General features: G+C 38.0%; 1 protein-coding gene across 4 annotated transcripts in view; it reads left to right on the top strand.

The window, feature by feature from the left end:
• DOCK10 (dedicator of cytokinesis 10) overlaps positions 1 to 21,033 on the top strand; it is a 279,740-nt gene that overhangs the window by 160,598 nt on the left and 98,109 nt on the right. For all 4 annotated transcript variants that reach the window (XM_025404350.1, XM_025404349.1, XM_025404348.1 and 1 more), the window contains exons 8-13: positions 7,599 to 7,782; positions 9,056 to 9,141; positions 9,456 to 9,539; positions 9,654 to 9,809; positions 18,695 to 18,916; positions 19,107 to 19,229. In XM_025404350.1, coding sequence (XP_025260135.1) covers positions 7,599 to 7,782; positions 9,056 to 9,141; positions 9,456 to 9,539; positions 9,654 to 9,809; positions 18,695 to 18,916; positions 19,107 to 19,229 — 855 coding nt within the window. The remainder of the gene's footprint in view (positions 1 to 7,598; positions 7,783 to 9,055; positions 9,142 to 9,455; positions 9,540 to 9,653; positions 9,810 to 18,694; positions 18,917 to 19,106; positions 19,230 to 21,033) is intronic.

The following is a 21,033-nucleotide window of genomic DNA, read 5'->3' as shown; positions in this document are numbered from 1 at the left end:
AAAAAGGAGTCTTGAAGGGAAAACACAAGCTTGGGGTTCACGCAGGTCAGCATTCAAATCCTAGTTTGACCATTTACTATCTGAAGACTTTGAAAAAGTTACTTGACCAATTTGATCTCAGATTCCTCATTTGTAAAACTAGAACAATGTACTAACATGAGAAAAGAACTGGGAGATAGTGTATTTAGCCCTTCTGCCCTACTTCTTCCATTAATTTCAAAGGTCACAACCTAGGATATAGACATTCCATTATGGGAAAGCCTTCCTAGAAAACCTTGATTTACCTTCCGGATATTTTTTCCAAAGTGTGTTAATTTATCATGTCTTTAGTCATTAATCTACTGATGCATTCAACAAACCCACTTAGTGCCTATGACATGCTAGAAACTACATCTAGGTGTGGGGAAGTCAATTCTTTATTGAAGTCAGAATCAGAGAAGGGCATCGCTACTTGCTCACTGTCACACAGTATCTCAAGAGCGATGATGGAGGTATGAATGGAGCGATGATGGAGGTATGAATGGCAGAGCCCATGGAATGCTCTGGGAACATGAAACAATGATGAACTCTTTCAGCTCAGGCTGTAAGTCTATACAGAAAAAGCTGGGCCTGTCTGTAGTATTCCCCAAGGTGGATCTGGCACATATATCTTTTAAAGAGTTCACTTCTATCCCTGCATTTATATTCCTGTTCATCAAGAAGCTTTATCCAGTATTCTCTATATCCTTTGTAGAGGCAGGGACCAGTTTCTTGGGATCACTTTGGGGAGACAGACCCTGGGTCACTTGTCACTTTGCGTGTGGGTCCCAGTTCTTACATATTTGCTTATAGTTCTTCCAGATGTGTAAGTTTTTACATCTGGAGAGAAGAATTTGAGTGAAATAATGCCAGTTTAACCATTGCTCTAGTAAGCTTTCAGGCATGAAATGTGCCTGAAGATGAATCATGTACACACAAAAGCACAGAGCAAATGAATAACTAGGATGAATCAGACCAATTTTATGTAGAATCATTGCCAGGTTCTGTTGAATCAAACAAAAAAGAGGAACGAAGTCTCTGCCTCAGAAAGTACTACTTAACATCCGGCATTCTTAGGGAGTTCAAGTTCATAACAATCTTTAGTGAATTGCCATTTCAGTTTGATTCATTCAGACTCAATCCATATCATCATTTTCCCTAGAATAATTTGGAATTCTTAGACATATATTACAAGGGTGGTTTAAGTAGAGAGAAACTCCTTCCCAGCTTTCTCAGAGACTTTAGGTAATGTTTATGACTGACAATTTCTGAATCTTGGCCAAAAAAAAAAAAACACACAAAAAAACAAAACCTAATCGTGGTTTTCTACTTTTTCATAACATCATCAAACAGTATTAGATATTTTTTATGGGCCTATGCTCCCGGTCTGGAAGAGAACTTGGTTTTTGCTGCTTCAATTTTTTTTTTTTTTTTCCTGGGACTAAGGGATATTTAGGCCTGTGTTATCCTATCTTGTTCCTTCAGTTCATGTATTCATTCATTCATTCTCACATTTGTTCATCTATCCATCCATTCATTCCAGGTTCTGCCACTGTAGAAGAGAATGAACAGCCCAAGAATCCCATCTGTTTTAGGTCCCTATCTCAGTAATGACAATAGCTGATGTCACTTTAGACAGGCTTACATGGGTGTGGACAGTGTGGTGGACAAGGTTCATTTCCTTCTAGGTGCTGAGTCTACCACCATGTGGATATGGGTTCCAAGACAATGGCTTCATGTGACTAACCAAAGGCTAGAAACACAGATACCTCCCGTAGGTCAAGCAGCCCCCTCATGTGTGAAGAGAGGCCAGATGTGAGAAATAGATGCAGCTTGGACTGTGTAGACGTGGAGAATGCCTGCCTACAGAAAGCAAGTCAAATTGGGAGCAGGGGAAAGAACATTACAAGGAAAACAAATCTAGAAGCCAAATATGACCTGTAAGCCTCACATTAGCAACTCAAGCTCTGAAAATCTCACTTCTGAGAATAATAAGAGCCAAAATTATACTTGTGGTTTTCTTCATTTAATATATTATTTGACAGCACTTGATGGAACATGAATTATGATTGTTCCATTTATTAAAATAAAATTCAGAGAGATAGAGTGTCTTTCACAAGTCACAGAGCTAATGAATTGCAAAGTTTAACTTGAGGCAGAGGAATGTCCAAAATTACAGAGAGATGCCCAAAGAAATGATGTATTATCATATGTAAAGTAGGCATACCCACATACGTACATTTATTCTACCTGCATAAGCTATGTGGCCAGAAGAAACACTACAAAGATATGTTCATGTGGAGCTTTAAGCAGTGAATTTTAGATATGGGATTCATTTCAGCAAATACTATATATATATTGGACAACTTACAATGTGCAAACCATTGTGAAAAGAGCAGACACTGAAAATACATGTGGCTCAGGTCTTCAAAAAGCTTCCAGGATGTGGGAAGGATGCACAGGGAAAAAAAAACAAAACAAATATGGTACATGCAAATAAAACAAGTGACACACCTCAAGCAGTAAGTCCTGATAACATATGCAGGAATGAAATTACATTCATCACTGCATGATGCCATATTATATTACACATCTATTTCATTTATATATATATGTGTGTGTGTATATGTGTGTGTGTGTGTATTACATATGTTATCTTTCTGCTTATTTGCTTACTGACATTTCATTACACCAGAAGGTAAGTTCAATGAGGGAAAGCACTTTACTTGAATTTTTTCAGTTCTGTGTGACGGAAACATAGGAGGTACCCATTTAATTTTCATTGAATGAATGAACAAATAAACCTACAGAGTGGAGAGGGTTTCATGGAAGGGAGCCATCGATACCAGAAACCTGGATTTGTTGTATGATTCCCTTGAGACTCTTATTTTGTTCCCGCAAAATTCTATGCCAGATGGTAGCCACATAATAGGTGTAATTAAATATTTGGTTTGGGTAGCTTCCCTCTTTGATATTCAGTCCTCCATTGGCTTCAGTGATTTTCTTGGAGTATCTACAGTCTGGAACTTTTTCAGATGGACATTGTGGAAGCAGAACAGTTTGCCACAACTTGTTAAACATATCATGACAATAAGACTTATTCACAGGTTCCTACTATTTATGAAGTCATGTAGATATACTATGGTAAGGTTGACTGAATGAAGTAGTTGCACTGGCTGCAAAGGACACTGATACACGAGAAATAGAGGAAAATTTGGGGGTAGTAAAAAGAAGAATATGATTACTTCTTGATTACCATTTTAATGACTTAACAATTGTACTTCAAAGTTATTAAAATGTCCTATTGACATGTCCCATTGATTTTCAATTTTTGTCCTTTTTGCTGTTCTATATGACATTATCTTTGAGATTACAGACAGCGAGATCGAAAACCACTCAGACACCTTAATCTTTCCCAACATAAGCTTCTCTGGGCTGCAAATAGTTCTATTTCTCTTGAAATAGAAGAAGGTAATTTAGTTCTTGAGAAGTTTCAAATCGAATATTTATTTTAATTATAAATGTCCCTTTTTGAGAAACAAGATTGTAATCCTTTGCTCAAATTTTTAAGAATATTTGTGATTACATTGTTGAAGCCAGCAATCATATTTAATTCATTTGAAGTACTGAATGCAGTTTAGACAATCAAATCAATGTTTGTTTACATTTTATAATGTTTCATTTCAAAATTTTGGTAGTATTCAGCATCTTCATTTGAAAGCAGGTTGCAGCTCGATTCACCTTTAATTTAGACCCAATATAAGCATTTTAGGTTGCTTTTTATCTCCCCGTTAACATTATTTGCAGCATCAAATTCATTGAGCAAATTCTTTCATTTGTTTGTTTTCAAGATAACACTGAGTGAGATTTGCTTGCATTTTTATATAATCAAATACTTTAAAATGTCCTAGCAAAAGTTGTGTGCCAAACTCTGGACATTTCTAGTTCTTTTATGAGTGTCTATTTCTTTCTTTTTTTAAAATTTTTTTAATTTTGAGACCGAGACCCACTCTGTCACCCAGGCTGGGAGTGCAGTGGTGCAGTTTTGGCTCACTGCAACCTCCACCTCCTGGGTTCAAGTAACTTTCCTGCCTCAACCTCCCAAATAGCTGGGAATACAGGCGTGCACCACCATGCCTAGCTAATTTTTGTCTTTTTAGTAGAGACAGGGTTTCACCATGTTGGCCAGCTGGTCTTAAACTCCTGGCCTCAAGTGATCTGCCCGCCTTGGCCTCCCAAAGTGCTGGGATTACAGGAGTGAGCCACCGTGCCCGGCCCTGAGTGTCTATTTTTATTCCTATTGTTTTTTGAAGGAAATTGTGCTGTGATAGGACACCTGTCTTTCCTTTTATACCTTCTCTGCAGCCATCTTGTCTTTGCCCTTAGACTGTCTATCAGTGAAGGTTACAGGCAGTTTTGTAGCCCTTCTTCATCAGAACATCCCAGAGCTGTGTGTGAGGGCACGTGGAGGACATCTACCCCAGTCCTCCTGGGCAGAGTGGGGCATCTAGGAATTTGCCTTTGGAAGGAAGCTGCCTAGATGTTTGCTTTGCACACTGAAGTTTGAGGCCATGGGCTTTCTGAGTACCCTCCACTCTGTTTACACTGCAGTCAAAATGATTTTTTCAAAATGCAACTCTGACCTTTTACTTGTCCAAATACTTCTATTCTATGTTCTCATAGAACCTAATACCTCTTTTTCAAAACATTTATACACAATTTAAGTATGTTTGTTTTCTGATATCACATTTGTCTGACTAATTGCTTAATGCCTGTCATTCCTATTCTGCAAGAGCAGAGACTCGCTGTGTTTTTGTCCAAAACAAAATATGAACACAACAGATATCTCTTTGATAGTCAATTGTATCACTGCGCTAAGCACTGAGGATACAAATTTAGGTTCTGCCCTTCTAAGACTTGTGGACTACAAAGAGCCAGGCCTGTGACTAAGTCATTATAAGGCAAAGAAATAAATAATATTTGACAGTAATACAAAAGTATGGACAGGAGCAAAGGGCTCATCCTTGGAAGTCTAGAAAGTGATGTTTGAGCTGTGAATTTCCACATGAGAACCATAGTTAGCATTTTAGCCAATTCTTTCCCCTTCAGTTCCTGAACTTCACTTTTTCTCAAGGCTATGTGTTGCCCCACTATGTGTTCTCGAGCACTGAGAGAAACCACAACTCCCAGGCCACAGATGCCCCTTTGTTGTGCTGGGGCAATGTCAAGAAAGGAGACCAGCATCAGTTGAGCATCTTCTGTGTCCCTGGCTCTGTGCAATGCATAAGACAGCTCAGCGGGTGGGATTAGGAGCACAGTTGTTAGAGTATATAGGGCTTATTTCCCCTTCTCTACCATTTGCTATCAATATAATCCCAAACACATTTTAATTAATCTCCCCAAAACTCAGTTTCACTACATGTGAAATGGAATAACGTGATTGGTCTGATAGGGTTGTTATGACATTTAAATTAACAGAACCAGTGTTTAGTAATTGTTGTGTTTGCACTAGTAATCTGTTGTGAATGTTGAAAGAAACAGCTATCTGGGGACAGTCTGTGAGAGTATCCCAAAGAAAGAGAACATTGCTGGAGGGGTATTAGAAATTTTGCTTGTCACCAAGAAATAGCAATCCTGTTCTCAGAAAGAATTTCATACATTGTTATTTAGCCACAATCCCACACCATTCATTTCATTTTATGGCTCTTCTCTTATTTGTATTCTACTTAATAGAGTTGTCCTAAGTGTTAGAGTTTGCTCTATTACAATTATGAGTAAGCTACAGGCTTTATTGATAAAAGCTGGACACCTGCATAGGAATTGCCTGGAGTAAATCAAAGATGAAATATCTTCAGTAATCTTTCCAACAACCACCCCCTTAAATAACACCAGTTTGTGTCGTTAGGGGAAAGTTTTCTCTTTAAATGTACATTCCAATCTCATGCCAGGAATATAAAATTGTATTTTATATATATAACATACATATAATATATAAATATATATATTTATATATAAATATATAAAATTGTATATTATATATATTATATAAATATATAAAATTGTATATATAAAAATATATAAAATTGTAACAATTTGTTCTTGGGTTTCCCCTGCTTTAAGTGTCCCTCCCTGAACTTTCAATAGCCCATTTCTCCTTTTTACAGATTTCAAATCAGAGATCTCCTTTAGGGAAAGGCCTGACCACCCAATCTAAAGTACCTACTCATCACACTGGCTTATTTTAGTTCTCTGCAGAATGGAGAACCTTTGTTTTTCAATTGTTTGTTCATTCCTTCAACCATTCATCCATTCACCTCTTCTCTACTAGAATGTCAACTTGGAATAGGAACCTATTCTGTTCCATTCATAAAATATGACTGGTTTCGAACCCACCATTATTGAATCCTTCATGTGTCCGCACTATTACATGATCTGGTGGTTAGCAAAACTGATCCAGTCCTCACGGAGGTAGCCTTAAGGGAGACATGTATTTGTCAAAACAAATAAACAAAAATGAATAAGCAAATAATTTCAAATCATGGTAAGTGCTCTGGAGGACCAGACCTTTGTCCTTTTGTCCTAGACTGGAAAATTGAGGAAAGTTTCAGTTGAGATCTGAAGAGTGGATACAAATCATATAAGTACATGAGGACATACATCATGCTCACTGTGCTTGTGAGAGCATGTGTGGTGGAGGGGGCCAACCTGTCTCAGGCCTTCCTTGTGGCAGCAACAAGAACATGACAGGAACACATTCAGGAACTAGAACAAGGCTTTGTGGGTTGGTCACAAAATGCAAAGTAGAGATGTCAAGTTATAGAAGAATCCGGAGGTTGGTGAAGCCAGAACCAGGAAAGGAACTGGGGTGTCACTGCACATGGATGTCATTTGAGGCTATTGGAACAGATGAGAAATAAAGGAGAGAAAGGAGTCTGAGGCATAGTTGGGATTCTCACTAGAGGTCATGAGAAGAAGGAAGAGCTGGCAGAGGAGATCAAAAAATGGCAGCCAATGAGGTGGAAGGAAAACCAGAATAGAATGTGGTCATGGCAACTGAAGAAAGGTGAGTTTCAGAAAGGAGGAGGTGGCCATCGTGTTAATTATGCTGCAAGGACAAGAAAGATATGAAGAAAGAAATAGTCCTTAAGATAGTATGGCAACACAGGGCCTGTTAGTGATCTCGGTAAGAGCTGCCTCTGGGATGTGATAGGGTCAGATGCCCACCTGGAGTGAATCACAGAACATAAGGTGAGACAGTCCAGGCAGAAACTCAAAGAAACTTTTACCAAGAGTTGAGAATATACTCAAGCACATGCCCATGATGAAATGTTTAAGCTAACATGTACATCCAATCAACAAAACCCTAAATAAGTTATTTCTTAGCACAAAAAGCTTTGAAAGAAACCAAACAAAATGATCAGAGCCATCTAAAATTTTGTCTTGTTTTGGAAAATCTTCTTTATGTTACCTATCTGTATGGAAAGACTTTTGGAACCTCAAGCCCACATAAATGGTCTCTCTCTCGAAGGCTTATTTTTTGGTATTCTCTTTTTTTTTCTTTCTTTCTTTTTATACCACAGAATAACAGACTAAGAAAATATGCCTTTGAATTGAAAATGAATGACCTGACCTATTTTGTGCTGGCAGCTGAAACAGAGTCAGATATGGATGAATGGATCCACACCCTCAACCGCATTCTGCAAATCAGTCCTGAGGGGCCCCACCAAGGGAGGAGGAGCACAGAGCTCACTGATCTGGGGCTGGGTGAGAGCATATGAAGCCGTCTTCTTTCCTTTGTCCAGTGTGACCTGTGTTTTTGGTTCACTCAAGCTGCTAGGCATTGTAGTCGCTGTCTGTTCTAACTCATCCATCCTGGGGCCGTTTGTTCCAAGAAATCACTAATCACTCCTAAATCTTTACTGCACAGTAATGGCCACCACACATAAGTACAATTGAGAGTCAACTCGCAATGATCTGAGGCTGTCCCCCAGCAAATGATGTTGGGAATCATTTGTCACAGCATCAAAAATGTGCTCATGTCCAATGGGACATTACTTTTTAGGGGGCAATTTGTGGTTTTCAGTCTTTCATTAAATTTAATTAATGAATCTTATGCTCTGTAAAGGCAAATATGAATTCCTTCCTGTAAGTTAAAAAGCATCTTTCATTTGTGCTTTTTGATCATACTGTGATCATCTTATATGTGAAAGTTTCAAAAATTATACATGGTAATGGAATTTTTATAAGATTAAATTTTTTTTCTCCCCATCCTGATTCCTTCATAAGAGTCTACTTCATTTTATGCAAAGAGAAGGGAACAAGAGAGAGGAAAGAAAAGGTGAAAAGAAGGTTAGAAAAGCAAGCCTGTAGCTGCATAGAAGGCAAGTTCAACACCAGCAAAGTTAGTCACTCCTCCCAAAACAAAACTATTTTCAGGCGTTTTGCACAGCACATGGTACATTAGAAACCAAAGCATCTTTAAGTTCTCCTCGTCTACGTCTCAGGCTCTAGAGTGAAAGAGCCATAGAATAATGTGGAAAAAAACTATTGTTGTTTTAACACAACTACTGTATGCCATAGTAGGTGTTTTACACTTATGATTTACTTAATAATAACAACCATAGTATTAATGTTTACAGTGTCTTACAGAGTTTAAGTAGCTGAAGCAAGAAGGTGGATTCTAAATTGACAGCCTAAGAGCGAGAATTACCAAAAATATGTACATATTTAAGAAAACTTTAGTATGCATTAATTAAGTAGGTCAAGACAACCCCAAGTATAAATGTAGTGTAAAAATCCAAAGTTCTTGTAGACACAAGATGGTATCATGGTCAGAATCCCAAAATGATCCTCAGAGGGTCTGATTTCCAGGCCCAGATCACCCAGCAATGTTCAGGAGTCAGAACACAAGGAAAGTTTAGGCTCACCAATGTCCCTCTTAGCTCTGAAGTCTAACTTAGTTTTGTAAGTCACAGGCTAGAAGAATGTGTGACTCATGAGTAATATTTAATAACCTGACTTGGTATATCTTTTTAAGATTCACTGGATAATTCTGTAACTTGCGAATGCACGCCAGAGGAAACAGATTCTTTAGAGAACAACCTACACCCAGACTTTGCAAAGGTAATAAAGTTGACATTGTACTTGCAAAAATGATTTGAGCTATTTGTTAGTTACAGCTTTCACGGAAAAGACGTAAATGCTTTCTTTTAAGATTTAGACTAAGAAACTAATTCGGAACTTTCCATTAACCTATGTGTTTTCATTAACATACACACAGAGCTCAAAAGGGAAAGAAACTTTTACAAGATTTGCCAAGTGTTAATGGGTAATACTGAAATGGTGATAATACTAAGGGGCTGCTTCTTGGCCATGTGGATGTGTCGGGCTGTATCTGGATATTGAGATACCAAGGACTAACACGATTTTCTCTGTAGTACCTCACAGAAACAGAAGATACTGTAAGAACAACTCGAAACATGGAGAGGCTAAATCTGTTCTCTCTAGATCCAGACATAGATGTAAGTCAAAATTTTTTCTAAGCAGATATGAACTTGATCCATACAGTTGGGGATTATAATTTAGAATTTCTTTTTTATGTTGGATGTTTGGTGACTCATTCAAAACTTTTTTAGACCTTGAAACTTCACAAAAAAGATCTCTTGGAACCTGAGTCTGTGATCAAACCATTTGAAGAAAAAGCTGCCAAGAGAATCATGATCATCTGTAAAACCCTCAACTTAAATCTTCAGGGATGTGTTACGGAGAATGAAAATGATCCGATAACGAATGTAAGTTTCTCCTCTGTTACATCTTATACCATTCAGCCAGCATTACACCACCCTAGTCAAAATCTCTTCTATTCCTGCTAATTCCAGGCACTGGTTTCACACTATCTAGTGTACCAGGGAACATTATTAACAGCATTTTCCCACATTACACAAGTTTACAAGTTCTAAAGTGGAACACTTTATAATACACTGTATGAATAAAGCACAATTAAATATTAATATATTATACTTTATCAATATACTGCCATAAAATTTTCCTTTTAACTTAAAGAAAAAACATTAAAGGACTGTGTTTGGGGATTTTCTATGAAATCAGCATAGTGGTTTAGAGTTTTCTATGGCATTGTGTGACTCCTCTTAGTAGTACTCAAGATGGCTTTTTTTTCTTTTGAAATGGTCTTGCTCTGTTGCCCAGGCTGGAGTGCAGTTGCGCATTGTTGCTCACTGCAGCCTCTGCTCAGTGCAGCCTCAACTTCCAGGGTTCCAGTGATCCTCCCACCGAAGGCTTCCGAGTAATGGACTACAGGCACGCACCACTGTGGCCGCCTACCTAAGTTTTTTGTGTTTCTTATACAGATGAGGTTTTGCCACGATGGCCAGACTGGTTTTAGGCTCAAGCTACCTGCCTGCCTCAACTTCCCAAAGTGCTGGGATTACAGTTTTTATTTTACTCTTTCTATATTTATCCATGTAAAAGATGGCTTTTACATGGACGTTTTTATTTTACTCTATATTTATTTTCATGTCTATTAGAGAAAAATCAAAGCTAACAAACCCTGTGACTTCCCAGCCATTATTGCTGAGGACAAATCTAAATAGTGTATCAAGTAAAATAATATTAGATGGATGTTAAATAAATACTAGCAGGATGGGACATGTAAATAGCAGAAATGACAAAGGAGCTTCACTGATATTTGTGTGAGTTCTCTTGAGAACTTCTTCTTAGTACTTTAGTGGTCAGTCCCACTGGATTGTGAATGTATGTGTGGGAAGGGAACTGTTTATGAGCATAAACATTATTAAATGTTGAATTATTTTTTAAAATCACTCATAATTCTATATCAATCTCGATTATATTAATATCCTAATCACTATAAGGCACAGTTAATATTTTGGCATATTTCCTTTCATTATTTTTTAATGCATTCTGTTCACTTTCTAATCCATCATCCTCAGTTGTCATCTTTCACCTAAAAGAGGAAAACTCATTTCCAGATCCTTGATAGGAGTCACATTGGCTTTCGAAGGCAGAAACCACATTAAATTTTCACTGTAAACTGGGTCCACACATGTCATGCCTTCATCTATTTATGATCCAGTGAAACTAGCCTTGTTAGTTGTGACAGTGAGTGGATGGCAGAAAGAATTAACCTTTTCAGAAGACTCTACTTGATATCGACTGACCTGTGTCTTTAGCACCTCAATGATTTGCTTTGAGCCTCCTACCCCAGATATAGAGCAGGAAAAGGTCCATGCTGTGGACCTCTGATTTAATGAGGAGACTCAAATGGGATGTGGCATTCTGGGATTAGATTGCCTGGCTTTCCAGCTCACAAGTTGTGCCACGCTGGGCAACGGCCTACTGTCAGCCTTCACTCCTTTAAATGGAGACAGTAACAATACCTATTTCAAGTGATCACTGTGGTTACACAGGGTACCGTATCAAAGGTACTCAGACATTGCTTGGTATAAAGTAAGCGTTCATTAAATACTTAACCGTCATCTAAATATGTAAGAAATTGCATTGAAATTTGTCAAAACTTCATGCAAGTTATTGATATTTGTGTTGATATATGTGAGATTCTTGTTGACAGGTAAGCTAACATGGAAATGTGTCACCAATAAGAATCTTGTTGAAAAATGAAGCTCTTTTATATTCTATAACTTTAACTTTGTACTAGGTGTGAGTAGAAATGAAAGTAGGTGAAGTCAGGTTTATTCATTCTCCAAATACACTTATTCCATGTGTCTACTGTGAGCCAGACTTGTCCTAAGAACTGGGAAAACAGGAAGTAACTAGATAAGCAAGGTCCCCAGTGTCTTGAAAATCAGATTCTTTTTTAAAACAGAAGAAAGCAAACAAGAAAACGAACGATTTAAGTGCACAGTATTCCAAGTTCTTTAAAAGAAATAAATATGGAGAGAGGTGTTCCAGAGGAATGCAGGAAAGGGTTACTTTAGACAGGATGGTCATAGAAGGCCCTCTCTGCAGAGCTGATTTTGAATAGAGACCTAAGGGTTGGGAAGGATAAAAAGGCAGGTCAGCGGCGAACATTCTAGGCAGAAGAAAGAGAAGTACAAATGCACTGAGACAGGTAAGCTTTAGCAAGTTCTAGGAACTGAAAAGAGTTAGGGAGGTGAAGGACATACCAAGATGACGTAGGAGAAACAGAGATAAGATGATATAGGGCCTTAAGCCACAGTGAAGAGTTTGAATTTATCCTAAGTGTGAGTGGACGCTATTCAATGGTTTAAAGCACTTTAAAAACAAGGTTTAAAACAAAACAAACAAACAAACAAACAAAAACGCAAGAGTTGTCCAAGAAGAAGAGTTAGGAGGCTACTACCACCGTTTATTGCATGGCTTGAACAAGGGCTGGCAAGAGAGAAGGAGAGAAATGGGTGGATTGGACTGGTGTTTTGTAAATTGAGCTGATAGGTTTTCCTCATGTGTTGGATATACTGGATGATGGAAAAATAAATCTCAAGGATGAGTACTGGTTTTTGCTTTGGACAGCTTTACACACGGTGATGCCATTTGCTAAAATGGTAACACTTGAGAGAGATTTGCACAATACAAGTCAAAAATACCATTATGAACATGTTTCACTTGTTGGGACGATTAGATATCCAAAGAGAGATATCTTAGGAACAGATTCAAATGCAAGTTTGGAGGCCAGGCACAGTGGCTCATGCCTGTAATCCCAGCACTTTGGGAGGCCAAGGCAGGCAGATCACCTGAGGTCAGGAGTTCGAGACCAGCCTGTCCAACGTGGTGAAACCCTGTCTCTACAAAAAATACAAAAATTATCTGGACATGGTGGTACATACCTGTAATCCCAGCTACTTGGGAGGCTGAGGCAGGAGAATCACTTGAACCCAGGAGGTGGAGGTTGCAGTAAGCTGAGATCACACCACTGCACTCCAGCCTGGGTGACACAGTGAGACTCTGTCTCAAAAAAAAAAAAAAAAAAAAAAAAATGGAGTGGCCATGAATGGAAACACAAATTTGGAAGTCTAGTTCAGACAATAATGTTGTGGGGCGGGGATCTAAAAATGTCTATGACCATAGAGAAGGGGCCAGAAACCAAATAAAATATCTGAAGGATGAATAGAGAAGTGACCAAAGAAATCTAAGCAGAAATGGCTGCTGGCATAAAGATAAACCAAGGAATCATGAAACCAATAGCGAATGGGTAGCTGTGGTAGTGGTGCCAAGAAGCTGAGGAACATGAAGTGAAAGAGGAGTCCATCCGGTAGATATGGCAAAGTGGAGGATGTTGTGGACTATGGCAAGAGCAACTCCCATAAAGTGGAAAGTGTTAGAAGTAATCTGATCATGCCTTCATGCAGGATTTTAAAATAAAAACAAAACAAAAATCTAGAAACTTAGTCCTTGGAACCATTTGGAAATACCTGCATTAGTCTGTTCTCACGCTGCTAATAAAGACATACCCAAGACTGTGTAATTTATAAAGGAAGGAGGTTTAATTGACTCACAGTTCAACATGACTGATGAGGCCTCAGGAAACTTACAATCATCACGGAAGGGGAATCAAACATGTCCTTCTTCACATGGCAGCAGCAAAGGGAAATGCCAAGCAAAAAGGGGAAAAGCCCCTTATAAAACCATCAGATCTTGTGAGAACTCACTCACTATCACGGTAACAGCATGAGGGTAACTGCCCCCATAATCCAATTACCTCCCACTGGGTCCCTCTCACGACACGTGAGGATTATGAGAACTACAATTTAAGATGAGATTTGGGTGGGGACACAGCCAAACCATATCATTACCTCAAATGGTAATGTCACTTAGTCACCTTGTTAAATAAAAATAGATGCTTTTTTTGACCTAGAACATTTTTAAATGCAATTTAGAAACTGAAAATCAAAGATAGTGGGCTTTTCTTTCTACTGCCAGGGGCATATGACTCCTTCCACATGAATTCCTTTCTTTGTACTAAGATGCATATTCAGAAGCCAAATGCTTGTATTTAGGCCAATCTCTCCAGGCAAGAGAACAGGGCCAAGTACAGAGACCCAAGTTAGTGTGTCCTTTGGTATCTGTCAGACTGAAGGGTTAAGTTGATTTGGAGTGTTTTGTATGTCGGTGTTGTTTTTCATTTTACAGTTGATACATATGTTGAAAAACTGGGAAATTACTTTAGAAAAATAATTTCATTGTGCCTATGAGCAATAATACAAAAAATAATGTCAGCCTCACCTTCACAGCAGTTTGTTATTTAAGGTCATTGTTTTTTAAAAATCATTGCTTATTTATTCAATGACACTCTTTCCTTAATGAAACTATTTTTAAACTCATTGTTCTTAATTCAATGAGCATGTTTTAAATTAATTGAAGTATTTCTCCAAGTTGCTTAAGAGCCAACTACTGCATTTAATGAATGAGATTCTAAAGACTCCCTGAAATAACATCCTCGTGATGAGAAAACAGTGTTTGACAGCATGTAATTTTTTAGTCAGTAAATTGAAAACCAAATTCAAGTTGATGGTTTTATAGTATAAAATATTTCTTTGAAAATAGAAATTGACTCCAAAAATCTGAACTAATAAAGCTACATCACAGTAGAACTACATTTAAAATTTTATCGTTGAGTTTTTTTCAGAAGAGTACAGAATTCTAAACACAAGAAACCTATGAATTAATTTGTTAGGCTTTGCAGAGCTTTGTTAAACAAATCCTCACTGAAAAGACAGTGATTTGACATTTATTTTGAAAAGGTGGATTGGAAGAAAGAAATGAATCACCACATGAGCTTTAATTTTTGATGGGTTATCAAAGTAGGTATTTATTTCCATTCACAAGTAGAAATGAAAATCAAAATGCAACAATTCAGGAAAAAATAATAAGGGTTTTGCTTTGACCTTCAATGTGTTTTGAGTTCTCACTTGAGTTATTTTTCTGTAATTTTTGCATTTTTCAACTTTTGGCAGACAACCACTACCACAAAACAAGAGTTTTTCTAAATTAATTTAAATTGGTATACTATAAACTTTTAGTTTGTAATTGCTTTATATTTTAAAAAATAATTTATTGAATTATTTCATATGCAAAAACTTTTTTCTAACAGTAAGGGAGCTGGCAAGTATTGCTAATATTAAGAAATTGAACTTGTCCCCTTGGTATAAACTAGTCACATTACTACATTTCAAAGACAGGAGATACCGTTAAGCATTTAACAAAACCCACAGTATGAGTGAGTCTGTATAATAATAAACTGGATCACAATATGGTGTTTCACTATAATCTGTTTGTCCATAGGATACTGGTAGAGATTGGCATCAACTCAAAATTAAGTAGCATTTTAAAACAGTAAAAATGCTAGTTTTTATAGGCATATTCCAATTTTAATCACATAAATGTATAACTACATATATGTGCATGTATTCAATATATGTATATATGTACATATATGTATGTAATTACATAGGCATATATTAATTTGGTCTTTATCTCTGTCGTGAGATTTTTCTAGTTGACCATTCTTTCCTTCTTGAATCTTTCTTAGCTTCTGTAATACTCTGGCAGCATTTTAAAATTTTTTATTTGTTTTTTAAAATTTTTCCCTATTTCCCAATCTGTTTTATAAGTTGTCTTCCCTACTCCCATCTCCATCCTTTGCATGTTGATACTTTCCAGAATCCTGTTCTGATTTTCTTCTATTTCATGGATTCAACAGGACCCCACACACAAAAAAACTCTCAAGTCCAGCTCTCCAGTCCAGTTTCCTTGACTCGGCTCAATACACACATCCAGCTGCCACTGAGATGTCCCGCAGATGACTTTCTATGTCCCATTTAGAATTCATCTTTGTATCTTTATCCCCTATATCAACCAATGGTATGATCATGTACTTCATTTCTTTTATCCTCAAACCTGGGAATTTTCTGTATTCATGCCCCTGTGAAACTTTTTCTCCAATCAACCAATACAAACACATGCAAAGAATATCCAAGCTCTTTGGTCATACTTCCTTAATGTTTTTCAAATGCCTCTCCCACGAAAACTTCCTACCAATTTTTCTTTTTGCTTCCACTCTAATCCCACTCTAATGTTCTTTTCCTGTGCTCTTTGATGTCTTATGTCTTTGCACATGTGGTCACACACCCTACCTAGAAATCCCTTCTAACCAACTCTTTACCTAATTCCTACTTCTTTCAAACTTGACCAAGAAATTTCTCCTTCTTCTCATCTTCCATAACTTTCCCATTTTCACATCTTCCACTTCCTTCCTAGCCTGAGGACAAGAGGTTAAGAGGAAAGCCACATAGAGGCTTGAATTTGGGTGAGCACCCAAGAATTGATGGGGAGAGAAAGCCATGAAGAGGAACAGAAGCAGCCTGTCCTGGATGTGTTGGGATACAGGTGCAGGGCAGCCCAGAGGAGGCAATTAGAAAAGATGGCTGGTATGGTTGGGAGACTGGTTACTTTGAATCAATAAGTAACTGGTGGAACAAGTAAGTAAACAGATTCATGGTAATGAGATCCTGGGTTCTCATTGTTGGAGGACCTACTTACCAATATAAAAAAATGGGAAGGCTAGAACGAACCCTTGAGTGTTTGTATTGGAAGCAGAGGTATAAACATGAACTAATTGGTTTTTAATAAGTATTCATACACAGATAGAGATAAATTATGTGTGTGTGTGTGTGTGTGTGTGTGTGTATTTCTTACCTCCGTATGATGGGAGGGCACAGAAGCAATGATATCCCAGTGACAGTGAGCACAACAAGCACCCAGATCGTCGTTTGTAAATGTCACCCTCACTATAAGGAACCAGGGCTCCCTGGAGAAATATCTGGAGCATGAGAAGTATAGGATAAGTCTGGAACATACTATTTGATAAAGAAGTACTCAGAAAATGATGGAGACTTGCCAAAAAAATACCCAGAAGTTACCTTGAATGAATGCCTCTAGCCAAATCTGGGACAATTTCAGCATCACACTAACACTAATTATTGTAAGAGCAAAACCCATTGAGTAAAACAGTAATCCATGAGTCTATACTTGTATTAATAAATTAATTAATTAATATCAAAATAAGGGAGAAAGGGAAGTTCATCCTTATGATGGAATACTAGCTAATACGTGTAGAAAGAATGGTGGAACTGAAAAATCACCATTGGCCACCATTGTGGTGGTAGTTGACTGCAATGGAAGTTATCAATGGAGATGAAGACTAGGGTGGGTTGTGTTTAATGAGTAGCAAGACATGGGGGTAGAACATATTTCCACAAATACAAATCAATTGCCAAAGGGAAAATGGTGACCTTTATAATGGAGAAAACCAGCAGATAAGGTTAACGTCACAGCTGCTAAAGGAGCTGACACTGTGTGCTCTTGAAACAATGAAGTATGAAAATCAAGCATCGATCCGAGATTGTACTGCCGTAAAAGCATGACCTGAATCCTGTCATGAGGACACACACAACAGACCCAGATTGAATGTATGTCACAATGTATGTCCTGTAGTCTTTGAAAGGCCAAAAACCTGAAAGAGAGAAAAAGATTGAGGAACAGTTTTAACTGAAGTAAATTGAAGGGAAATGGCAGAAAAACATACTGAGTAGTCCTAGATGGGATTCTGGACCAGAAAGAAAAGCAGAGACATTGTTGAGTCAACTGGCAGCACTGAAAGGAGCATGTGAGTTGCACAGTGGTTTTAGGCCCGTATGACTTTCCTGACTTGGATGGCTGCACAGTGATTAGGCATGTGAGTGTCCTCATTTGGGGCAAACACTCACCGGAGTATTTAGGGGAGGAATAATACTGGAAACTTGCTCTCAAAGCATTCACACTGGTTATAATAGGTGACTGCGTGAGCGAGAGCGAGTGCATGTGCGTGTGTGTGAGAGAGAGAGAGACAGACAGAGGGAGAGAGACAGAGAGAGAAACAGGAGGTTAACAGTTGAATCCGGGCAAGGGGGATAAATAAGGTGGTTTTATGCACCTTATACACAACCTTTCTCTCTATTCAAAATTATTTCAAGATAAGAGAAAAAATAGTTAGTATCTGTTTTAAAAATTCAACTAAGATATCAACTCATCTCGGGAAACGTGCCACCCTCTCTGCCAACAGACTCCCTCACAACCTGATGCTCACCTACCTGCTTGCCACAGTGTTTTGTGCTTTAATATGTATCTGTGACACTAATGTGTTAGGAGTGCCTTAGAACAGTGCAAAACACATAGTAAATGCTCAACAACTGTCAGCTATTATTATGATTCTATCAAGCTGTGATAAAAAACAGAGACGTGGTTGGTCTAGTGAAGTCCAACCACAGTGCAGTCTGGAAACTTCTAGGATTTCATTACAGATTTTCAAGGGCCTAGGAGACTGAGGTGGCATGTGTTTTCTAAGACTGTAAGGGAAATAACTGGAAGGATTTGTAAGGCCCAACCATGCATGTAAAAGCAACATAAAGAAGAGAGTTCTTGGCAGGGAAACTAAAGAACCAATGAGATCCAGTACTAGGATCTAAGGCACTTGCTGGAGGACAGGATTCCGGGTCACTGAGTCAAGGGGAGCTTGCCTGCTGCATTTATTTTATCTACTGCTTTGTTAAATGATGTACTAACGAGGCTGTCGCATGGATAATGATTTTATGTCAAAAACATCTGTTCTTTCTTTTTCATGCAGATTGAGCCTTTTTTTGTGAGTGTGGCACTTTATGACCTCAGAGACGGCAGGAAGATTTCTGCTGATTTTCACGTGGATCTAAACCATGCTGCTGTCAGACAGATGCTCTTGGGGGCTTCTGTGGCTTTGGAAAATGGCAACATCGACACCATCACGCCAAGACAATCAGAAGAACCTCACATCAAGGGACTTCCGGAGGAATGGCTAAAATTTCCAAAGCAGGTGGCACTTTGTTTACTTGTGATGAGATGGAAAATGCGTGTACCATTATTCTTACCAATAGATCACATAAGATGAGCAATTTCCTGAATAAAAATTCCCTTAAAGCTGTCCTTTTTTGAAAAAGTGGAATTTTGTAAATGTCTACAATGTGATTTCTTCCATGCTTATTAGCTGCTTTCTTTGTACACAGGCTGTATTTTCTGTAAGCAATCCACATTCTGAAATTGTCCTGGTGGCCAAAATCGAAAAAGTCTTGATGGGAAACATTGCAAGTGGTGCCGAACCTTATGTTAAGAACCCAGACTCCAACAAGGTAATGTATAATCTTATAAATAACTTCATTTGCTTTTGCTTTTTCTTTTTTAATGGAGTCTCTCTCTGTTGCCCAGGCTGGAGTGCAATGGTATGATCTCGGCTCACTGCAACCTCCACCTCCTGAGTTCAAGTGATTCTCCTGCCTCAGCCTCCCCAGTAGCTGGGATTACAGGCGCATGCCACCACGCCTGCCTAATTTTTTGTATTTTATAGTAGAAACAGGGTTTCACCATGTTGATCAGGCTGGTCTCGAACTCCTGACTTCAAGTGATCAGCCTGCCTTGGGCTCTCAAAGTGCTGGGATTACAGACCATGAGCCACTGCGCCCAGCCAACTTCATTTGCTTTTAAGAAAGAAAGCCACACTTTGAATTATCAAATTTGTGTATCTTGAAATACTCACTTATTGGTGAAATGAATATCCACCAGAAATTTTTTTAAGTATATCTTTTTGCTTTATGTTCTTTTGATCTGGTAATTTTTGATCTCTGAGAATCTAATGGTAGAAATAAATTCAAATGTGGACAAAGCTTTCACTCCAAGGGTCAGAGTATTAGTAATAATGAAACCTTAGGAATAATCTTAGTAAAAGCAAGTGAATGAGACATCAGCAATGCTGATGATGAACAAAGTGAGATAAATAATTGTATATCAAATTATAATATCACTTAAGTGAAAAAAGGAACAGGAAAGAGAATACTGTGCTTTGAATGGTGGAACTACAGGTAATATGTTTCTACTTCCTTCTTTTCTATTAGATTTTCTTTAATAATCAAATATTACTGTTTAATAGAAAATAAATATTAAGGCCGGGCGCGGCAGCTCACGCCTGTAATCCCAACACTTTGGGAGGCCAAGGCGGGCGGATCACGAGGTCAGGAGATAGAGACCATCCTGGCTAACACGGTGAAACCCCGTCTCTACTAAAAATGCAAAAAACTAGCTGGATGTGGTGACAGGCGCCTGTAGTCCCAGCTACTCGGGAGGCTGAGGCAGGAGAATGGCGTGAACCCGGGAGGTGGAGCTTGCAGTGAGCCAAGATCGCGCCACTGCACTCCAGCCTGGGCGACAGAGGGAGACTCCGTCTAAAAAAAAAAAAGAAAAGAAGTATTAAAAATCTATATTTTCCATGCCAAAGAAATATACTGAGGAAATAGCTTACAAGAATTGAATCTGAGCATGTATGACAATTTAGAAAGAAGTTTAACATATTTATGAGAGTCCCATAATTCAGTGTTTGGCAAACTACGGTGTGCAGGCCAAATCCAGCCTACCATCTGTTTTGATAAAGTTTTAATGAAACACAGTCACATTCATTTGTGGATTGTCTATGGCCACTTCCCTGCTACAGAAACAGAGTTGAAAATTTGTGACAGAGACTATATGGCCCATGAAACCCAATGTGTTTACTATATGACACTTTATAGAACCAGTCTCCTGCCCTCTGTCATTACAAATAAAAGGGATATAGAATAGACTGTACATGTAAAGTTGCTAATACTTTCCGTTCAAGATTTTAAAATCTTTTAAGTAAAAAAAAAAAAAAAAAAAAAGGAAAAAAGTTGATATTCCAAGACATGGATATTTTCTACATTTGAAATCTCCAAACTAAAAAGAAACAAAGAAAAATATTATACAATAGTTTGAACACAGACGGACACCATTTGGCTCTTTATAAGGTAATATGGGCTAGTAAGAGAGTTATGCTGAGTTTCAGTATAAAATAATATGAAAAAGTATTTAGTATTATTTTATATGTACAGTTTGTAAAGTGCTATTCTAAACAATATTTGTATTTGTTTT

This window comes from Theropithecus gelada, chromosome 12 (assembly GCF_003255815.1).
Source record: "Theropithecus gelada isolate Dixy chromosome 12, Tgel_1.0, whole genome shotgun sequence".
Lineage (NCBI taxonomy): Eukaryota > Metazoa > Chordata > Mammalia > Primates > Cercopithecidae > Theropithecus > Theropithecus gelada.
This window is presented reverse-complemented; position numbering and strand designations above follow the sequence as displayed.